The sequence below is a fragment of the Condylostylus longicornis genome, unplaced genomic scaffold (assembly GCF_029603195.1).
Source record: "Condylostylus longicornis isolate FDR11 unplaced genomic scaffold, ASM2960319v2 ptg000030l, whole genome shotgun sequence".
Taxonomy (NCBI): Eukaryota; Metazoa; Arthropoda; class Insecta; order Diptera; family Dolichopodidae; genus Condylostylus; species Condylostylus longicornis.
Window position 1 is genome coordinate 8,635,416 of NW_026577999.1, and position 20,131 is coordinate 8,655,546.

The 20,131-nt window shown below is 27.4% G+C and overlaps 2 protein-coding genes and 1 non-coding gene across 4 annotated transcripts in view; all 3 read right to left on the reverse strand.

The window, feature by feature from the left end:
* Window positions 1–493: 493 nt before the first annotated feature.
* On the reverse strand, window positions 494–2,452 carry LOC129608137 (glucose dehydrogenase [FAD, quinone]-like). The gene is made up of 4 exons (XM_055519464.1): window positions 1,330–2,452; window positions 1,132–1,265; window positions 913–1,065; window positions 494–844 (listed from the first exon to the last, which is right to left on the reverse strand). Exons 1-4 carry the CDS (start codon window positions 2,450–2,452, stop codon window positions 494–496), a joined length of 1,761 nt encoding a protein of 586 aa, XP_055375439.1.
* Window positions 2,453–3,801: 1,349 nt separating this feature from the next.
* Trnas-aga (transfer RNA serine (anticodon AGA)) lies at window positions 3,802–3,874 on the reverse strand. Its single transcript has one exon. It is a non-coding gene; the product is annotated as a tRNA-Ser (tRNA).
* An 8,742-nt stretch (window positions 3,875–12,616) lies between these two features.
* The window catches only part of LOC129607887 (probable serine/threonine-protein kinase clkA), a 52,709-nt gene continuing 45,194 nt past the window's right edge, over window positions 12,617–20,131 (reverse strand). For both annotated transcript variants that reach the window (XM_055519124.1, XM_055519126.1), the window contains exon 3: window positions 12,617–14,624. In XM_055519124.1, the coding sequence (XP_055375099.1) occupies window positions 13,228–14,624 (1,397 nt within the window). In that variant the 3' untranslated portion in view covers window positions 12,617–13,227. The remainder of the gene's footprint in view (window positions 14,625–20,131) is intronic.

Genomic DNA, 20,131 nt, shown 5'->3' on the forward strand with positions numbered 1-20,131 from the left:
TAATGTACGAGTATTCAAGATGACATACACCTAAAATATTTGAAATTTTTAAAATTTTTTTAATTAAAAATAAATTCATGGTTTAAGTTCATAAATTATGGTCAATAAGCTGTAGATCAAGTACATACCGGTAACTTTATTAGAAAAATTAAGAATTCAAGTAATCACATCACAATTAACATAAAAAAAACGTGGCTAGTTTTATTTAAAATAATTTTGTTTAATATAAATATATATATGTATACATATAATGTAAAGCTTAATAGCCTAATTATAATAAAAACAAATTGACTAGATGGAGCAAATACTTGGCAAATACAATTCATTAAAAAAAAATTAACTGAAATTCAATGCAAGCAACTTAACCTATATAAAATTTTTAAAATTAATACAACGTAGCTAGTATGTGCGGGTTCTGAAAACTTTGAAAATATTCAAATTCAAAAATTTCAATAAAAAAATTATTTTCTACGAAAATGAAGAAAAATAATTTTTACAATAAATTCCATGACTTTTTAACCATATCAGCTCCTTTTTCACCAATCATTAATGCTATCGAATTAGTATGAGCAGCTGGTAATACTGGTATTATTGAAGCATCAACAACACGTAAATTTTTTATACCATAAACTTTTAATTCTGAATCAACAACAGCTTCTCGATCAGTCTTTGGTCCCATTTTACATGTTCCAACTTGATGTTGTAAGCTTATTGCATGACGTCTTATACAACATTTCCAATAAGAATCTGAATCAAATTTTTCATTTTCACATCCATAATATGGCTTTCTATGGAATCTGGTACCAAATTTTTTAAAATGTTTTGATTCCGAAATTTTAATTGCCTGCAAAACAAAAACATTTCAAAAAAAAATTTTTTTTTAAATTCAAATTTCATATAAAATTTTATTACTAATCTGATTCCTTTAGTTAAAGTTTCAATTTCTTCTGGATATTGAAAATAATTTGCGACTAATTTCGGTGAACTAAAAGGATTTTTATTCTTTAGTGTTATTCGACCTCGACTTTTAGTATTTAAAAGTACTGGAACCAATCCGAATGCATGCTGTAGAAAATTTGAAATTTTAAATATAAAAATTTCTGGTTCATTTCGAAAGTATTGTGTTCAAACCTCTCCATAAATATCGCTATAAGTATTTTGAACAAATTTTTTTGTTAATCCTAATAAATTTCTTAAAGCTCCGACTCTATCATTATTAAGACCTCCATTACCAAGAACAATTTCCAAATCTGAATAGTCTTCATCTGTAATAGAGAAGGGAACCATTTTGGTGATTTATAAATACTATAAAACAAGACAAAAAATTACCAACAGTAGAATTTTCAGTTCTAACAAAACAATAAGCTTCTGCACCACCAGGTAATGTGTATATTCCTTCTCCCCTAAATAAATATTGAAATATTGCACTAGGTCTCATTATTTTACTTGTAACAATCGTAACATCACTATTAACTAAAAAAGTTAATCCAGGTAAAGATATGTGATCTTGTAAATTATAACCAACTTTTAAATCTTCAATCAGTGAAATATTTAATTCGTTCAAATGTTCTTTTGGTCCAATACCAGATAACATTAACAATTGTGGTGACCCGACAACTCCAGCTGCTAAAATAACTTCTTTTTTAGCTCTTACCACATACAATTTCTTATCTTTTATTAAAGCAACACCTTCTACAATCTTAGTTTTATTATTTATTAATAATTTCACTACCATCGAATTCATTGAGATATCTAAATTTTTTCGATTTGTTATTGGTTCAATAAAAGCTTTACCAGCACTACAACGTCTGCCATCTCTTATATTAGCCTGAATTCTACTAAAACCAAGTATATTTTTACCATTTGGATCCGATATATTATAGCCTAAATCATAACCGGTTTTTAAAAATGCATTTACTAATTGCGATTTATATGGTGGATAAGTTACATCCATATATCCATTATGGCCATGATATAATGAATTATTAAGTTCTGGAATTCTTATAATTTCTGATTTCTTAAAATATGGTAAAATATTATCGTAATCCCAACCATAATTTCCTAATTTAGACCATAAATCAAAATCTTTTCGATGACCACGATTATAAACCATGAAATTAACAAGACTTGTACCACCAATACCTTTACCTTTAGGCCAACTACAAACACCACCAGTATGACCATGACAAGCATTCTTTTCCGGTTCAGTTTTATATCCCCAGTTATAATGTGTAATTGATGTAAATGCTGCCGTTAATGGTATTTGATTAACAAGAGATTCTTGCCCTCCAGCTTCAATTAATAAAACTGAGATTTTAGATATTTCAGTTAATCTGTTTGCCATTACACTTCCACCAGAACCAGAACCAATTACAATAAAATCATATTCCTTACGAAAATTATCACCAACATCTGGTATTTCTGAAGATAAAATTTGTTGTTGTGTCAACATTATCTCTGATGCTATCAAAACAAATAATATTAACAACAATTTAGTAGCAATCATCTTCAAAATAATCTTAAAAATAATAAACTAAAAAAAAAAAGTAAAAAATGTACTTGTTGTCAATATGGTTCAATGATTACTACTGATTATTATGTTCAAGTTGCACCAAAAATTCATAATCATCCAAAACAAGTTTAATTTTGGTGGTCAAAAAAATTTTTTTTTTTTGGTAAACTTGAAATTTACACAATATCTTGCCATTTTATTACAATGTTATTCATTTTTATATTTATAACGGTTGACATAACTGACGTAACTATGTGTACGAAACAAAGCAATATGCAATCCTCAAATATGATTCTCTTCTAGGAAAATTCAGTTCAAATTTTCGAAAAATAGTCGGTAATTAAAACTTAATCAATAACTCCTTCTTATACTGATAAGGAAGCGGTTTGAAAATTCGACTGTCAATATGACAAAAAGTCGTCTTTAATGGCGTCAAAAAGTGGATTAAGTTTGAGATTCAAACAAATCATTCTTTTTAATGAGATGTCACCTCATAGTATTGACTTCAAAATGTAAAACATTGTCTATTGAATACACTGCTGTACAGAGCCACAGTTATAAACAGTATACTTTATTCTATATGGAAAAGAAACTTTGAAACTTGAAAAGCTGGAAATTAGTTTTGACGTAAGGAACGATTGCTTGCTTATACTTTGTTTTTTGCTGAATTTTTATTGTGTTTTCACAATTAGCGCTGTGAAACCGATTCACTTCATAACGGCAAGCCGCTTATTGCCGAGAGGTTTACGGCGGCCTTGTGGACGTGTAGGAGCTTCATCGGGGGGACCTGGGGAATCAGTCCCAGGATAGCACTGTAGCTATACGGCCCTTGCTAGGCCCATCGTCACCTATGCCTCGATCGTATGGTGCCGTAAGGCTCAGCAGGCAGATGTGCAGGCCAAGCTGGAAAAAGCTACAGAGGCTGGCCTGTCTGTGAGTGATCGGGACAATGCGGACGGCTCCTACCGCTGCATTGAAGGTGATGATCGGGTTGCCGCCACTGCACCTCCATATATTGAAAGAAGCTCGGCTAGTGACTTACCGACTTCTCTCTGGCGAGGACAGGGCAGGGCTAAAGTTGACGAATAGGACTCACAGAGACTTCATTGAGAGCGATCCGCTTCTAAGAATAACCATGTCAGATACCTGTCTGCCGCGGCACAACTTCGACCACAAGTACGGGATTCTTTTTTAACTTAATGGAAATTTCTTCATGCAACTGCAGAACAGATAGATGACGTAATCAAAGGAACGAGTTAAAGGCAGAAAAATTAATTAAAAAAATTTTTCTCCTCGGACTGGACTCGAACCAGTGACCTACCGCTTTCTAGGCGGACGCTCTACCAACTGAGCTACAGAGGCATGAAGAAATTGCCGACGAAATGTTCTCTACATTGCTTATACTGTAATTCACATGATTACTAAGTATTTGTTTTGTTTACATTGATTGCTACATACAATCTACTATTGAAACACACAATAACAAGAACATATATATATTTATAGGATTGTGCCTATTGCACTAATTAAATTATGAATTATACTAATACAACATCATAGTTGCGAATTAATAAGAATGTGCTTATTACACTACTAATTTAACTTAATGGAAATTTCTTCATGCAACTGCAGAACAGATGGATGACGTAATCAAAGGAACGAAAGAAATAAAAAAAAAAAAAATTAATTAATTAATTAATTAGCAGAAAAATTAATTAATTAAAAAAAATTTTTCTCCTCGGACAGGATTCTGTTTCCCGATTGATAGACGTGGGATCGGGGTGGCCCGCTACTTGAGTCGGGTTCGAGCGTGTGGTATGCGAACGGGTCCAAAACGAAGTCGGGTGTGGGTTCGGGTGTATACGGTGTCCGCCCGGACACGCATGTATATGCAACCCTTGACGTATTCCACGGTGTTCCAGGCCGAAATACATGCAATAGAGATCTGTCTGAGAATCAATTTAGAAAGGGGGTATAGAAACCGCACCATCTATGTGTTCTCGGACAGCAGGGCTGCACTGCTAGCGCTTCGTTCAGCTCAGGTTATATCCAAGCTGGTCTGGGGCTGCCTTGCTGCACTTATGGAATTGGCATCGGAGAACAAAGTCGCGCTCATTTGGGTGCCGGGCCATAGTGGCCATTCGGACAACGAAATTACCGATGAGCTGGCGCGGAGGGGATCTGGGGCTGACTTTGTGCAGCCGCTGCCTTTCTGCGGTCTGCCTTCTTCCGCCGTGGGGGCCAGGCTTGCCTGCCTGCTCGCGGCGGAATGCGGCCGTCACTGGCGGGACACGAAAGGGTGCCGTCATGCGAAGATGTTTCTTTTGGCGTGCTCCAACGGATTCATCGCAGAGTTGCTGGGGATGAGCAGGAGCCGTGTTCGCAATATTGCGAATTTCTTCACGGGGCACTGCCCAGTGAAGTACCACCTGCATAGGCTGGGGAAGTCGGGCTCCCCCTGTGCAGATTTTGTGGGGGTGGCGATGAGACCGCCGTGCACATTCTCTGCGACTGTCCGGCACTGGCTGTTCGGCGCCGCACATGGGCCCCTAAGTGTTTGGGAACTGTTGTCCAACTCCCTTAGGGATATCTCCGGCTTTGTGGTTGGGACGGGTATATTATAGGCGGGAGCGTGGGGAGGCTACAATAAGTCAAGAATGGCTGCGGTGGCTTGGAGGGTTACTCCTGTCCCACTCGGTTCCCTTGAAATCTACAATCTACAATGCAATCATTCGCAGTTTAATGCAGTCTTCTTCATTTCTCTAAAATTTGGAGAATATTAATTCACACCCATTAATATGGTAAAACACTATTTTAAAGCTCATCATGAAAATCTGTATAACATGCCAATCCATGGTTTACCGAAAAACTTTACATGATTCCATACGGATTTTTTTCTTTAAACTTTCAATTTACTTAAAGAATAAAGAAAGTTATGGAGGGAATTTTGTTTTTCTACTTTTACTTAATATTTACTTTATATTTTAGCACCAAAAAATTATTGGATTGTGTAATAAAAAACACTTGCACTTTTATTATCAGAAATAAAAAAAAGTTAGTGCTACTGTTTTCTTTTTCAATTACGGGTGAGTGAAGAAGTTTACGGGTGCACACGATAAATGTAAAATTTAAGAATGCACCATACATGAGTTCTTGGATCTTTCAATATTTTTTCATCTCTCAAAAATTTCAAAATCTTTGATATCGTAATATTTAAAATCTTTAATGAAACAAAATTATTTTGTTAGGAGTTCGATAAATTTTGGTTTGAATGAGAACTCAGAGTTGACATAGGAATAGGGAAGAGCATTAACACTTTATCACTTATTCATTTTTCTCTAGCAGGTGGTTTATGTATTGTAAACCTATAGCCAAATCAATTCACAATACAATTTCATTCAAATAAATTTTTTCATAAAATTTCATTGATATTTTAATTGCGAAATGAAATCAGCAGTCATAACCTGGAAGAATTGTTTCACATTGTCACAAATTACTCACTTTTTATGTAAGCATATATTCTAATTAATTGCACTTGAACTTGATCTACTTCATATTATAAAATAAGATTCACATAAATTACAACACATTAAGAAATTGCATTCAAAAATAAATTCACTTTATTTTATGTTGAAAAAAAAACGTTATTAAATTTTTTTACAACCTTTTGTCCATTGAAAAATTTTAAGTCAATGAGAACAGGTTCGAAATTGTAAAGAAAATTTTTTATTTTTATAATTTTTTATACATGGACGATTTTTATCAGAGATTTTTATTAACTTTTGTTTCAATTGCATTGCAATGTTCTGCCATTTTAAATGAGCACGTTTTTATCATAATTATAAGTTGAAAATACATAAATAAGTACGTATAACCATGTGTTTATAACATTTTTGTATGTTAAAATGTGTTCTACGAGCATGTATTCGAAAATTGAATTCGGATCTAAATAATTATAAGAATAAAAAGCAAGAATAATTGATTACTTGAAAGGTAAGCGCTTGATATAGTTACTATATTCGCTGTATAGCTCTATGCTGTACGAGCTTTATACTGTGTAGAATGAGCTTTAGGAAAAGCGGGTAATTTAGCGGTAGTTTTTGCAAAGGATAACGTTGCTAAAATACAGTAAATAGTCAATATTGATCTATGTTACATTGAACGTTGAATGAACATGCAGAAACTCATTGTAAATCTCTCAAAAGCATATGCTCAAAAAACAAAACATTTTTGTCAAATCTCGAGAAATAGGTCTAAAATTACTATCGAAACATCCTGATAAAAAAATACCTTTGTAATATATCTTTTAGATAAGAAATACCTTAGTATTTCTCTAATAAACTACAACTTGGTCCTGGGGCCGTGGTCTTCTATACGGATGGATCCAAAACAAATGAAGGGGTGGGCGTGGGTGTGTACGTAGAGTTGTGTGCTCAGGAATGTATCAGGAGGAACATTAGAAGGAGCAGGATTTTTATTATATGTCGGAGAGTAGGGCTGTTCTTGGGACCCTCTTGTCTGATGTAGTGGGATCCAGGCTGCTGAAAGAAAGAATTGACACCCTTGGCATCCTGGCCAGGCACAACAAAGTAACCTTTATGTGGGTGCCGGGACACAACGGAATGGATGGGAACGAGAGAGCTGACGGTCTTGCAGGGAGGGAGCGGCGGCTCCCTTCATTAGGTCGGAACCATGCTTTGGGGTGCCCAAGACAACGGTCTTGCGTGCCCTCAGTGAATGCGAGGAGCGGGCTAGAGTTGAACACTGGGATAGCGGCCTGGGCCCTGGGACTGGGGGACAGGGTCTGACCATGCTCAGTCGTCCAAATTTGAGGACAATAGTGGGGGTTCTCACTGGTCATTGCCTCTCGAGGGTCCACCTGAAAAAGATGGGCAGGGTGGCGGATGAGGTTTGCCGTTTATACCTGGAGGAGGACGAAATCATGGAGCGCATACCGCGTGAGTGCGAGGCGGTTGCTCACCTACCACTGAGATGCTTCGGGGGGGCTTTGTGACCCCGGGGAGGGTCTCGCAGCTTGATGTTGCTGCCATACTGCGGTTTGTCAGGGGCTTAGGAATGGAGCTAATTTAGGGGGGATGGGAATCGCTAAAGATCCTATGGGTCAACGGGAGGGGGGCCTAAGGGCCTCGGTTTTTTTTTTTCCTAAGGGATTTTTCCTAAGGAGAAAAAAACAAAAAAAATTTCTCTAAATACAAGCTGTTGCTGGGTAATTCAGCAATGAAGAAAATCCGCCTCAGATGGGTCGATGAAACAACAAGTAATGTGACAAAGAAATTACTGCCAAAGCTAAATTTACGTCGTATAAAGGCACCGTATAGCTGTTCTCATGAGTCATTGTCTGCCTAATGAAGATATCAGCAGTACGGTTCACCCAGCAAAAGATCCCATAAGAGACTGCTGTGAAGAATAAGAGAGCTTAAAATTTAATACAAATTTATATTTATTAACATCCGGGATTGAATCAAGGACAATTTATAAGAAATAAGGACGTAAGAAATAAAACAACATTTTAATTTTAATTAATAATATAAATGAATTTTATATAAGTTTAAATATATTATAATTTTTTTTTATATGTTTGCAAAATATTTTTGATAACATTTCTCGAAATTTTTTTTATTTTTGTTTAATTACGTATATGTATGTATATAAATCTCTGACAATGTTATAGCAAATGTTTTTACGAAAAAAAAATTTCTATCGCATTCTATAGACATCATTCTATAATATGATTTCAACTTAAGCATAGAATAGGTAGTTACACATGTTCTCCTTGTCGTGAGACCATAACGTATCTCACAAATTTATAAAGTGCTGATAAAAAATATGCAATTTTATTGTAGATATGTATATGTAGAGTGATGACTCAAGAGGAGAATATAATTTATTTATGGGTTATTAGAAATGGGACCGAAATTTTTCCATTTTTAGCGTCGATTATAATTTGATTTCCTAAAAAAATTATCTGCTAGAACAAGAGAATCCACTTAAAAACCTAATTTATAAAGTATTCATTTTATATACCTGAACTACAAATACTTTAACATTTACCGGACTATAACTGGTTATATTTAATTAATCTATACCGAAACGCCATTTTTTAATAAACCAATAATAATTTTATTTTATCACTTGCCAGAAAACGTATAATTTATATCACGGGTTGCGGAACAGCACGAAACATGCGACTCTTTCAAGAAATTTTTTGTAGTTCTCCATAAATTCATCCGAGTAGCTCTTCTATATTTACGTTTTTATATATTTTGAAATGTCTTTTTGAAATTACCGAAAAAAAATATATGAAGGAGCAACGCGTTGTAAAAAAAATTTATTTGCCCACAAAATCAAGAATAACATATGGCGAATCAGAAACTGCGCGAATGGAAGATAAACGGTGGCATAGTCTTCCGTAATCAATCGATTCCAAACCATTTTTAATTCATAATATATTTCACTGCAATTCTGTAAATGTACAGGAATCAGGTGAGACTGCTCAGGGATCTCCAAATGGGACACAGCTAACTCAGGGCTCACATGAGGAAGCTGAACCTGAAAGATTCAAATTTAAATTATTTTAATTTTTTCAGTCCAACTAACCATATACTCGTAGAATGCGATTTATATATATGTATACTAGTATTTTGTACCAAATGGAAAAAATTTTAAAAACATATTTTGTAGAATTGTGGAAATTCTACAATAGATTTTGGTATTTTTTTTTTTTTTAATTTATATAATATTATATACGTACATAATGTATGTAAAAATAAATTTTTTTTTTATAAATTTTGCAAATACAATTTTGTTTTTATTTTTGTTTTTCATATTTTCTGATTTACTAATTTTTATATTGTATATATGTGTGTGTGTATATTATATAACATTTTTTCTCTTCTAAAAGCTGATTTTAAATTTCAAATTTAATAATGTAAATATGTAAGGGATCTATTGCTATTGTTTTATATGTGAAAGGTATATATATATGTGTATATATGTATATGAAAGTGTATGTATTAAATACAATTGCTTTTAAATTATTTTTTTTTAAATTTTTAAATTTTTTTTTTTATTTTATTAAAAAATTGTCTTTGAATTTCTCTTTAACTAGAATAATAAATGATTGAATAATATTTTGATAATACTTTTTTTTTTATTGTTAATATAGTTATGTTACCTTTTATATGTATGTATATTTTTTGTTATAATTTTTTCTTTCTTCTGAAGTTTATTTTTACGTATATATAGTTGTATAGCTTCAATTGCATAAGGTAGTTATTTCAGAAATTAAAAATAAAAAAAAAAATCAAATATCTTAAAATTTTTTTATAAAAAAAATTAATTTTTAAAATTTAGCCAAAATATATGCAATGAAAAATTGAAAATTGCAAAAAAAATAAATTATACAAAAAGTTCAAAATAAATTGTTAAAAATTTGTATTGTGACCATATCCACTTTGTTTTGAATAAGTACATTTTCTAATAATTTAAATTTGATTAAAATCACACTTTTATGTGAAAAATTAAAAATTTGAAATAAAAAAATTCCTTTAATTCATTTTATTCATTTTTTTTAAATCTTGTGTCTTATTCTTTTATAAACCAATCGCCTATAACTGGCTATGTAAAAATAATCTAAAACTTATTTGAAAGTAGACGCATAAACCAAATTAAAATGCTATTACTTTTTATTTTTCAAAGAGAATAATATAAAAAAGTTCGCCTGTAAGCCTGCAATTTTTTTTTTTTTTTGTAAATTTTTACGTTCTTATCTGGTTGTTTGTTTGTTTTTTATGTAATACGGCAATAATAATGTTTGCTGGCGATTGAAAACTTTGAAGAAAGTTAATATTAAAACAAAAAAAAAATTATACTGAAGGAGTTTTTAATTACTTGCCTTTTAATTAAAAAAAAAATGACCAGACAAGTTGTTAATTTGCATTTAATTTTTATTTAAATTGATGATTTTCATTGTCGATGCCATTTACTCTCAAAATATATAATAATATTTTGTGTATATATAGTTTTTAATGCTATACGGAAGGCAATTTTCGTAATTATACAATAAAAATTCTATTTTTGAGTAACGCTGTTTTAAATTAAAAAACTCCCCTTACTCATTAGCATCAGTCAAAAAAATAGTGATTTGTGTAATTACAAAAATTGTCTTCTGTATAACAATATAAACTATATAAGTATATACACAATCATAATACATAATTTCATCTAAATCATCTTTTATTCAAAAGGATCATATTTTTAATCAATTTTCTATACATTTTGGCCAAAATATTATCAATTACGCATTGCTTTTTAAGCAGTATGTGGTGGGTGATTTAGCTGCAGTATGTAGGGGATGATTTAGAAGTTCAAAATGATCTGGCCAGCCAATTATCAAATTGCTAATTAAGCACATTTTTATCAATAATTTAATAAAAAAAACAAGAGATACAAATCAGATTTAAAAATTACCTATACTTATATATTTTTTTACTCTGTCGAACTCTTAAGTGTATATTATGTAATATGATAAAATGCTAGTGAAACTGAAGTAAAACTGAATCAAAAAATAACTTTTTTTCAAATTATATAAGAGTATCGGATCATATACGGTATAATATATTACAATTACAAATTCTAATGTTAAAATTGCAGAATTAGCTGGAGAATTAATTATTTTTGAATAAAAAACAAAAATTTCATATTTTACAAATTATATAAGAGCTAAATAATGTGAATTTCAAATCAATAATATAAAAACTTAAAAAATTTTTAATGAAAATAATAATTTTATTTTTAAAAAAAAAATACATGCAATTATTTGATTTTTTAATATTATAATAACTTTAAGCCTTAATCATTTTTATAATGTATATTATGTAATTCAATTATTAAATATTTTATATATAATTTATTTTTAAAAATAAAATCTAATATTAATCTTATCTCAACATTTTTGTTCTGTTTTAAATCTATTATACTTGAAAAAAAAAATTCTTTTTATTATTATATTAGAAATATTATTATATAGAAAATGATTTAATTATATAATTTTTGAAAATTATATTTACATTTAATGTTATAATATATAAAGATATATAAGAAATTGATTTTTTACTTAGAATATTAAAAAGTAATCATAGTCTAGAAAAATTAAAATGTATAGTAACTTTGTTTTCAACTGAAATATTCTTTTTTTTACATAAAGTTGGCAACATTAACAAATTATATATAAATTCTCAAGAAAATTCTTAAAATTTCACAATCTTTTAATTCCAGAAATCCTAACACTTATGCAACAATAAAAAATTTAAAATATTCAATACATGTATGAAATCAGTCCTGTTGACTATGGCTCCGAAACATATGGCTAACGAAAAATGAGTACACAAATAAAAATACAGATATGTATTCATAAATAGAAGCCTAAGAATTATCTGCCCAGACGAGTATTACGGCCCCGACGAATAAGTAACAAAGATTTCTGGAATTGAACACACCAAGGGTCTATTGCAAGAGTAATGAGAAAAATGGGGATAAATAGACTGTATACATTACGACGACCACCCGAAACAATTGCAAGGCAGGTATTGGAGTGGAACCCATAAGTGATATAAGTTGGAATATAAATAATAAATTAAAAAAAGAAATTTTATTCAAATTTAAAATTTTCAATATGCACTTATGATCTCCAATGGTATTATGAAGGAATGACATGGAAAAGAAAAATTCAAGATTGAGGGAGAAAATTTATAAATTTTAATGTTGCCACTATTAAATAATTTGACATTCTTTTCTCCTACTTTTTGAATTAAAATTAAATATAAATAGCACAATAATATTAGTTCTTAATAATATATTATAAAAAATTGGTGTGTTTATTACAAAAAAAAAAATTAAAAATTTTTTTTTTTATAAAATTTTCAATAATACTAATAATGGATACAAAAAGTAAATGTTTTATGTATAATAATATAATTATTTATTTTAATTATATTAAATTAAAGAATACATTATAAAATATTGAAGATAAATTTTTTACATTATGTAGATATATATTTATATAAAATGTATATTATAGGCATTTCTAAATTAAACTTAACATTAAATAATGTGATAACTTGAAATATTTTCTTTAAATTTTATTTTTAATAAAATTTTTTACATTTTGTAAAAAAAAAATTATAGTTTTCAATTTAATTTTTAATATTTTAAGTCAATAGATGGTGCTTTAGAAAGAAAATAATAAACAAAATTATTAACAATCATGTATATAACATTTACATTAACATTAACATTAACAGACTGTAATAGAAAATAAATATTATAATGTAAGAATATCAAAGCTAAAAATTATTAATTTATACAGTGGTTTGTGAATATTAAGAAATTTTGTTACATTCTGCCTAACTCAGTACGTATAACATATTATGTTTTAAATAAATATTTTGATATTATATAAAGCTCTTCTAATAAATTAATTAAAATAATTTAAAAAATTAATTCAATTCTCAAAATTATTTGTAAAACATATAGTAATAATTGTAAATTTCTCTTAAATTTTTTACCTTCCAATTTTTATTTACATAATCAAATGTTATACATTCAAGTTATCACATATATGATTGTATATGTAAACATAGTATATTATATAATTTTAATTTTAATATTGAATAAAACTGTTTTCTTTATTTTTTTTAATGAATTTTAAATGAACTATTAACATTACTAACATTATTTGATTTATTTAAATTACATATTTTATTATTGCTATTATTATTATCATTAATGCATTCTTTTATCTGATTTCCTCTATTATTATTGTTACTTTCGTGACAGCTATTACTGTTGTTTTCATTAATATCATCAGTATGAATATTATTAGCTGTACTATTTATATTATAACAATTACTGTTAGAGCTTATTGAATTTCGATTATTTACATTTGTATTTCTATTATTATCATAATTACTATCATTATTACTGTTACTATTATAGTTATTATTAGTTTTATGTTTTGAATAAATAGCACGATTCTCTTGATTTGACATTACTGATTGTACAAATTCTTTTGTTTCCATTTGTAATTGTTGTAATTTCATTTGTAACATTTGATTACGTCTAATTAATTTAATTGTTTTAATAGCGATTTCAACAAGTCCTTTAGTACGATAAAAATTTTTATCATGTTTACCAGATTTTTCATGTAAATGTAATTTTTGTTGTAATATTGAACGTATTTTAGATTCATTGACATCGAAATCATCATCAGAGAATGATGTTGAACTTGATGTTTGTGATGATGTTGTAGATGTTACAAATGATGGTATATTATTATTGTTATTAAAATGTTCATTAATTGATTTTAATTGAAATTTTTCATTATAGTTATAATTTTCTCTTTCATCTCTATCATATTTATATTTTTTATTATGTGAATTATAAATTTTATGTGATTGTGAATATTGTTGATTATGTTGTTGAGAATTGTAATAAATTTTTCTAGATCTATTTTCAATAAAATATGGATGATTACGTTTTGATTTTTGTTCACTATTATTACTATTATGATTATTCAATTTAAAAGAATCACAACTGCTACCCTGAAATGGACTTAAAGAATTTTCAAAACGTTCTGATGATATACTTGATGGTGATACTGCTATTGATACTGGTGATGATGATGATGAAGACGATGATATTGTTGTAGGTAATAATATTAAACGTTCACAAAATGTATTTGAAGATGCATCAGATAATATAAATGAATTAAAACTTTGATTTGAATTATCATTTCCATTTATGTCATTTGAATAATTTGATATTAGTTCTCTTCGTGTGGTATCTGTTAATAAATCAATACTATTACTATCGAAATATGTGTTAATTTCATTATTGTTATTATGATTGTGACCATTATTATTGTTGTTATTGCTATATAGATCATTATTTAGTGATTCATTACAATTATCATCGTTATTAACTCTTGTACTATCATCTTTTCTATGATTATTATCATTAACATTGATTGACATAAAATTTCTAACAGTTCCATTATGATTATCACGTCTATTTATAATTTTATTAGTAGTATCTGTAAATAAAAAATAAAAATATTCAATTATGAATAAAAAGAATAAAATATTTATAAAATATTAATATTAATTTAATCTGACATTTACAATAAAAATATTTTTGACATATAACAAATAATACTCGTACAAATGGTATGTCGAAATTTTCTTTTAAAAATATTTGACTGCAGAACAAAATTACAATGCAAAAATCACTATGCAGAAACATGGTGAAAATGCCTGAATAGAAATTTTGCAAAACTTGCAGTTTCGAAGAAATAAGATTCCGAATTTTGAAATTTTGCTAATTTGAAAAGACGATACAATATTAATATTTTTAACCTCTACAACTTAGCTACTAAAACATAGATTTGTTAGCAGAAAATTTTCATTATTGAATTTCTGGTTTCTTGCCGTATATATTTTTATTAATAAGAGATTTTTTTGTACCTATACTAAACTAATTGTACGTATATTAAATTTTTGGGAATGCATCCACGTTCTCTATTGTAATAACTCAAATGTTTTCAATGTTTATATATTATTTAGAAAAATGAACGACTAAAAATAATACAAAAATTTCAAATTTCATATAAAAAAAAATAATAATAAATTTAGCCTCTATTTACAGTATTTACTCCTATACATCTTTTATTCATATTTTATGTCTGCGTATATTAATATTTTTTTGCTCACTCATCCATTATTTTAATATTTCCTGTACAAAATTCAAAAATAAAATCAAAGAAGGATCGCGAAGAGAATTAAAAACAAAAGCGATAACCAAAAAAAGAATATAATTTATTAAATAGAAATCATAAATAAAAATACAGTATGTGTGTGTATGTATCTACTTAATTTGGGTATTTTAATATACACACATATAAACACAGATTTGCCTCGTGTTTACGCCCATTTATAACATAATGTATATATGGTACTAATAAGTATTTATAGAGTTGCACAAGCATCCAAATAAACGAACAGTAATAATTATTATTATTGGCAACGATAGCGATTAAAGGCGCCATTTAATGTCTATAGGATATTATTCACTTATTTTTTCTTTTTCAATTTCTTTAACTGTTTATTTTTTTAGAATTGAAAATGTCATATTATGTATAATAAAAATTAAAGCTTGGACATTGTTTTCTATTCTCAATGATTCTTTATAGTCATTGACAGATGCTATATAAGAACATTACATAAATCAATTTGAAAAATGTTATAAAAATCTCATTTTAACTGCGCAATGAATTTTTCCTCTTTACAAAATAAAATTTTTAAAAAAATACTGAATTTTATTTTATTTTTCTAGGAAAAATTTGCCATTTCCCGATAATTTTGATGACTACTATAAGAAAGTTCCTCTCTCACTCTCTTATAATGTCCATGCCAGTATTTTTATAATACAAAGTTTTTAACAAAAAAATTCAAAATTTGAGTGTATTGGTTTGCACGTGTATTTTATTGTCGTTTTCGTTTACTACTATATTTTTACCATCACGAGTATAAACAAATAATCTTGAACTTTCATAAGAAATCAAAACAAATCACATAAAAAATTCAATTGGTTTTTTTGAAGAGCTAATTTAAAAATTTGTAAAAATATTAATTTCTGTTTAAAAAATGTTAAAATTTGCTAGTCAAAAATTTTAAAGTTTGTGGCCTAAAAAGTTTTTTTGTAATTTTCTTAAATTGAAAATTTTCTTATTGGAAAATTTAAATAATTTGAGATAATAAAGAGTATAATATAAAGAAACTGCACGGTTTAAGGTTCGAAGTCTTTTCTTTCGAAATGCACGACAGGAAAGGCAGAGAGAATTACAAAGAATCTGCAATAAAAGATTTTGATTACTTAATCTTATTAAACTTCATTACTACTTAACTCAGTATAGATTCTAACACTTATACCGGTGTGAAAATTGGGAAGCCAAAAGAAAAGCAATACACTTTGATAACTCTGATTTTCATTAGATTAAATTATATAACACGACAACCTTTACGTTTAATGCTTAATTCTATTAAAATTTAATAATTTATTCTATGGAAAAATTTTGTTTAGCGTCTTTTTTTTAAATTACCTAGCAAAATAATGCTAATATATAATGCATATATAAAAGATATGTATCTGTATAACAGTATTTGTATATTCTTAATAAGACTGATTTTTTATTTACACACTCAAGCATTTACGTACATATGTATATGCAAACACCCACGAATTTTATACCTTAAAAATAATTTTTCCAACTTATTTATGATTCAATATTATTAGGAATTTAAATTTATTCCTCCAACCATAACAAAATATTAACTTTGACATTCATATTTATTAATTATACATATGTACATATATTCATAAAATAATATATATATATATATATATTTCTATATAATTATTGACAAGTTCATTCATGTAAATATTTACATATTTTTAAATAAAACTTTAAAAGTTTGAGTTACCAGCATATTTAACATAAATGACAATCAGTTAACTGTTATATTATGAAATTCAACTTATTTCGGACTACTCCTAAATTACAAATTTTGTTTTTCATTTGCTTTCTTAATTTAGAGATCTTGTTTGGGTTTATTGTATTTCTTGAATCCCACAGGCTAGTAATTCGCAGTTACTCTGTGCTGTATAACAGTTTAATTTTTTTGTGTTATACATATATATATGTACATAAATATTATGTTTTTGATTAAATTTTTACTTTAGCATTGGAGTTTTTTCCTTCAACTATAAAAAATTTTTTTTTAACTTGAAAAATACTTTTGCTCCAGCGATTGATAGCTGTACTACGAGGTTATATACCTTCCTAATATACATATGTATGTATATGCTCCCATATTTATGTTATATAATAAAGTTTATAACAAGTCTGTATGTATTTAAAAAAAAAAAAACAAAAAAAGTTTCACAAAGTTTAATGTTCCGTTATAAGTATAAAATAAATATGTTTGTGTATATAAGGGCGGAAAAGGTTTATTTTGATCTTCTCCTCCCTTTTTTTTCAATATAGATTTTATTTTTTGTTAGTTTTCCTTTTTGATATTATTTATTTAGCTCTTTTATCAGCTTAAATTTATTTCTTTTATTTCTATTTCTCATTTCGTTTTTTTTTCTTCATAACATGTACACGTGCTTAATTTAAAATGAGGTTAAAAGCTCAGACGATTTTATTTTACGTTAATAAATTTTTCATCCAATTTTATATTAAATTTACATACATACATACATTCAAACATAAAAAATTTTAAAAAATTCAACTTGGTGTCTAATTTTTTAAAAGAAATTAAGTATATAAACCAAGAGAAATTTAAATATGTAAATATGGTATGTACTATGTTGGTATATGCTTGATACGACGTTTTATGTAAGTATTTGTTGATTTATTCTTGAATATGATAAGCGTGTACGTACTACGTATACAGTAGGGAAATAAAATTTAAATATTCTTAAAATTTATGTAAGAAAATTTATAACCATGTTTCATTAATGGAGTGTTAAATTTTAAATTACATGAATAGTTTTACACTTTTTATCTCATATGTTTGTGTGTGTATGTACACCTATGAATTTAATTTTTAATTTTTAAGAAAATATCGTTTTTATAGAGTATTTTTAACTATACTACATAATTATGTATTCAACTATACATATTATGTGAAAATATCTTGCTTATTATAATAAATCAGTGAACGTATTAACGAATTAAAATATTAGATTTATTATTATAAATTCAAAATAAAATATACGTACACATGTACAATACATATTGAAAATTTCTTTTAAACGCAAAACTTCAAGTTATATATGAAAGCAATAGAAAGTAACCTTTAGGAGATGTATGTAACAAAATATAAATTTGATTCTTAGCACAGACTCATTATCGAAAATTCATTTTTCTTGCAAAATTTTACAATTTTCTTGACAATCAGAATTATACGTCAAATATTAAATTTTAAACAATTTAGTTAATTATTTCATTAGAGAAAACCAAATATTAAAGGTTCAGTTCTCGAGCCTATGATATTACCGAAAAATTTACTATGGTTGAGAGGCAGGAGTTCGGAGAAAAACTTCGGATATGCATCTCTCTAAAAATGGTTTATTTACATTTCGTTAGCATTGGGAGACGTATTTCCGTCAAAAACTTGGCAACATGGAATTTGGTGCCATTGTATAAACTCTCATATTGTATGTAACAAAACTTCTAAATATATAATCTTCATTGCAGTAATACATTAAAGTTAAAATATCAGAAAAATTGCATATTTCATAACATTGTCAATACCTAAATCTACTCTGTTTCCCTCTAACACCTACCTGACAACAATTATTAACGTAATGACTGAATCATTTATTAGGCAACAAAATATATTATATATTTATATATAAATATATAAACGTATATACATATATACTTATAGGTTATAATTATATCAAAATATCATTTTAAATTTTTAATCATCCTATATTAATTCTTGCTTTAATTGAATTATAAACAAAATTTATAAGACGGGAAAACAGTACTTATTAACAAAAAAAAAAATTTAAATAATTTCACTTTAACATTAATAGATATGTACATTATGTAACTATGTACATTTGTATATAATATATATATAAATTCTCGATTTCTCTCCACGTGTAAACGTTATTCAAATGAAAAGTTCATTTGAAATGACAATATAATATGTAATTACGGTATGACGTAATCTTTAATAAAAGTTATAATAATGAGAATATTTTAATTGATGAACCTCACTGCATAATATTTACATTTATACTCTAAATATATAATTATATGTAGGCATATTATATGCTTGTGTTAACTAACACTATATATCGTATATTATAAAATGTAAATTAAATATAAAACTAAATAAGTGGAAATTATTTTCTATTTAAATAAATAAATTATATATGTACATAATAAAAGAGAAAATTATTTATTTTTTAAAGAAAGCAAAAATCTTCTCACACATGCTTAACTACATTATGTACATATGTATATACAAAATATTTACAATTTATGTAAATACTTTGTTTCATATTTAATAAAAGATTTAGATCGCGTTACATTGTTATAAATTTTTTGCTTTTGCCTGCTACAAAATTTCGCCCATTATACAAATTATAAATACATGTGTCATTATACACAAAAAAAAAAAAAAAATATTTTCTATTTATTAATAATACAATATCTAAGTACCTACATACTTGCATACATATAAGTATAAGTATATAAAATTAACAAATGTATATTTATATAATGATCTAAGCGTGTAATGTATGGTGACCATATTTTGGAAAAACAAAATAAAGGACAGTTTTTTTTTTTTTGATGAGGCAGCGAACACAATAACATAATCGTTTTAAAGTAATTGTTCCTATGTTCCAAAATAGAATTTAAGAACTAAATTGTTTACCAAATAATTTAAAACCGTTATAATACAAAGCGTTATAATTCAAATGATTTCTCACTTTATTTGAATTTGAAGAGAAAATTAAGAA

What these genes read in the sequence shown, in the direction of transcription:
- LOC129608137 (XM_055519464.1), bottom strand. Translation starts at nt 2,452, where the DNA reads ATGTTGACACAACAACAAATTTTATCTTCAGAAATACCAGATGTTGGT. An exon ending in AACTGAAAATTCTACTGTTG is followed by an intron (nt 1,266 to 1,329) that starts GTAATTTTTTGT and finishes TCTCTATTACAG; the next exon opens with ATGAAGACTATTCAGATTTG. An exon ending in ATAGCGATATTTATGGAGAG is followed by an intron (nt 1,066 to 1,131) that starts GTTTGAACACAA and finishes AATTTTCTACAG; the next exon opens with CATGCATTCGGATTGGTTCC.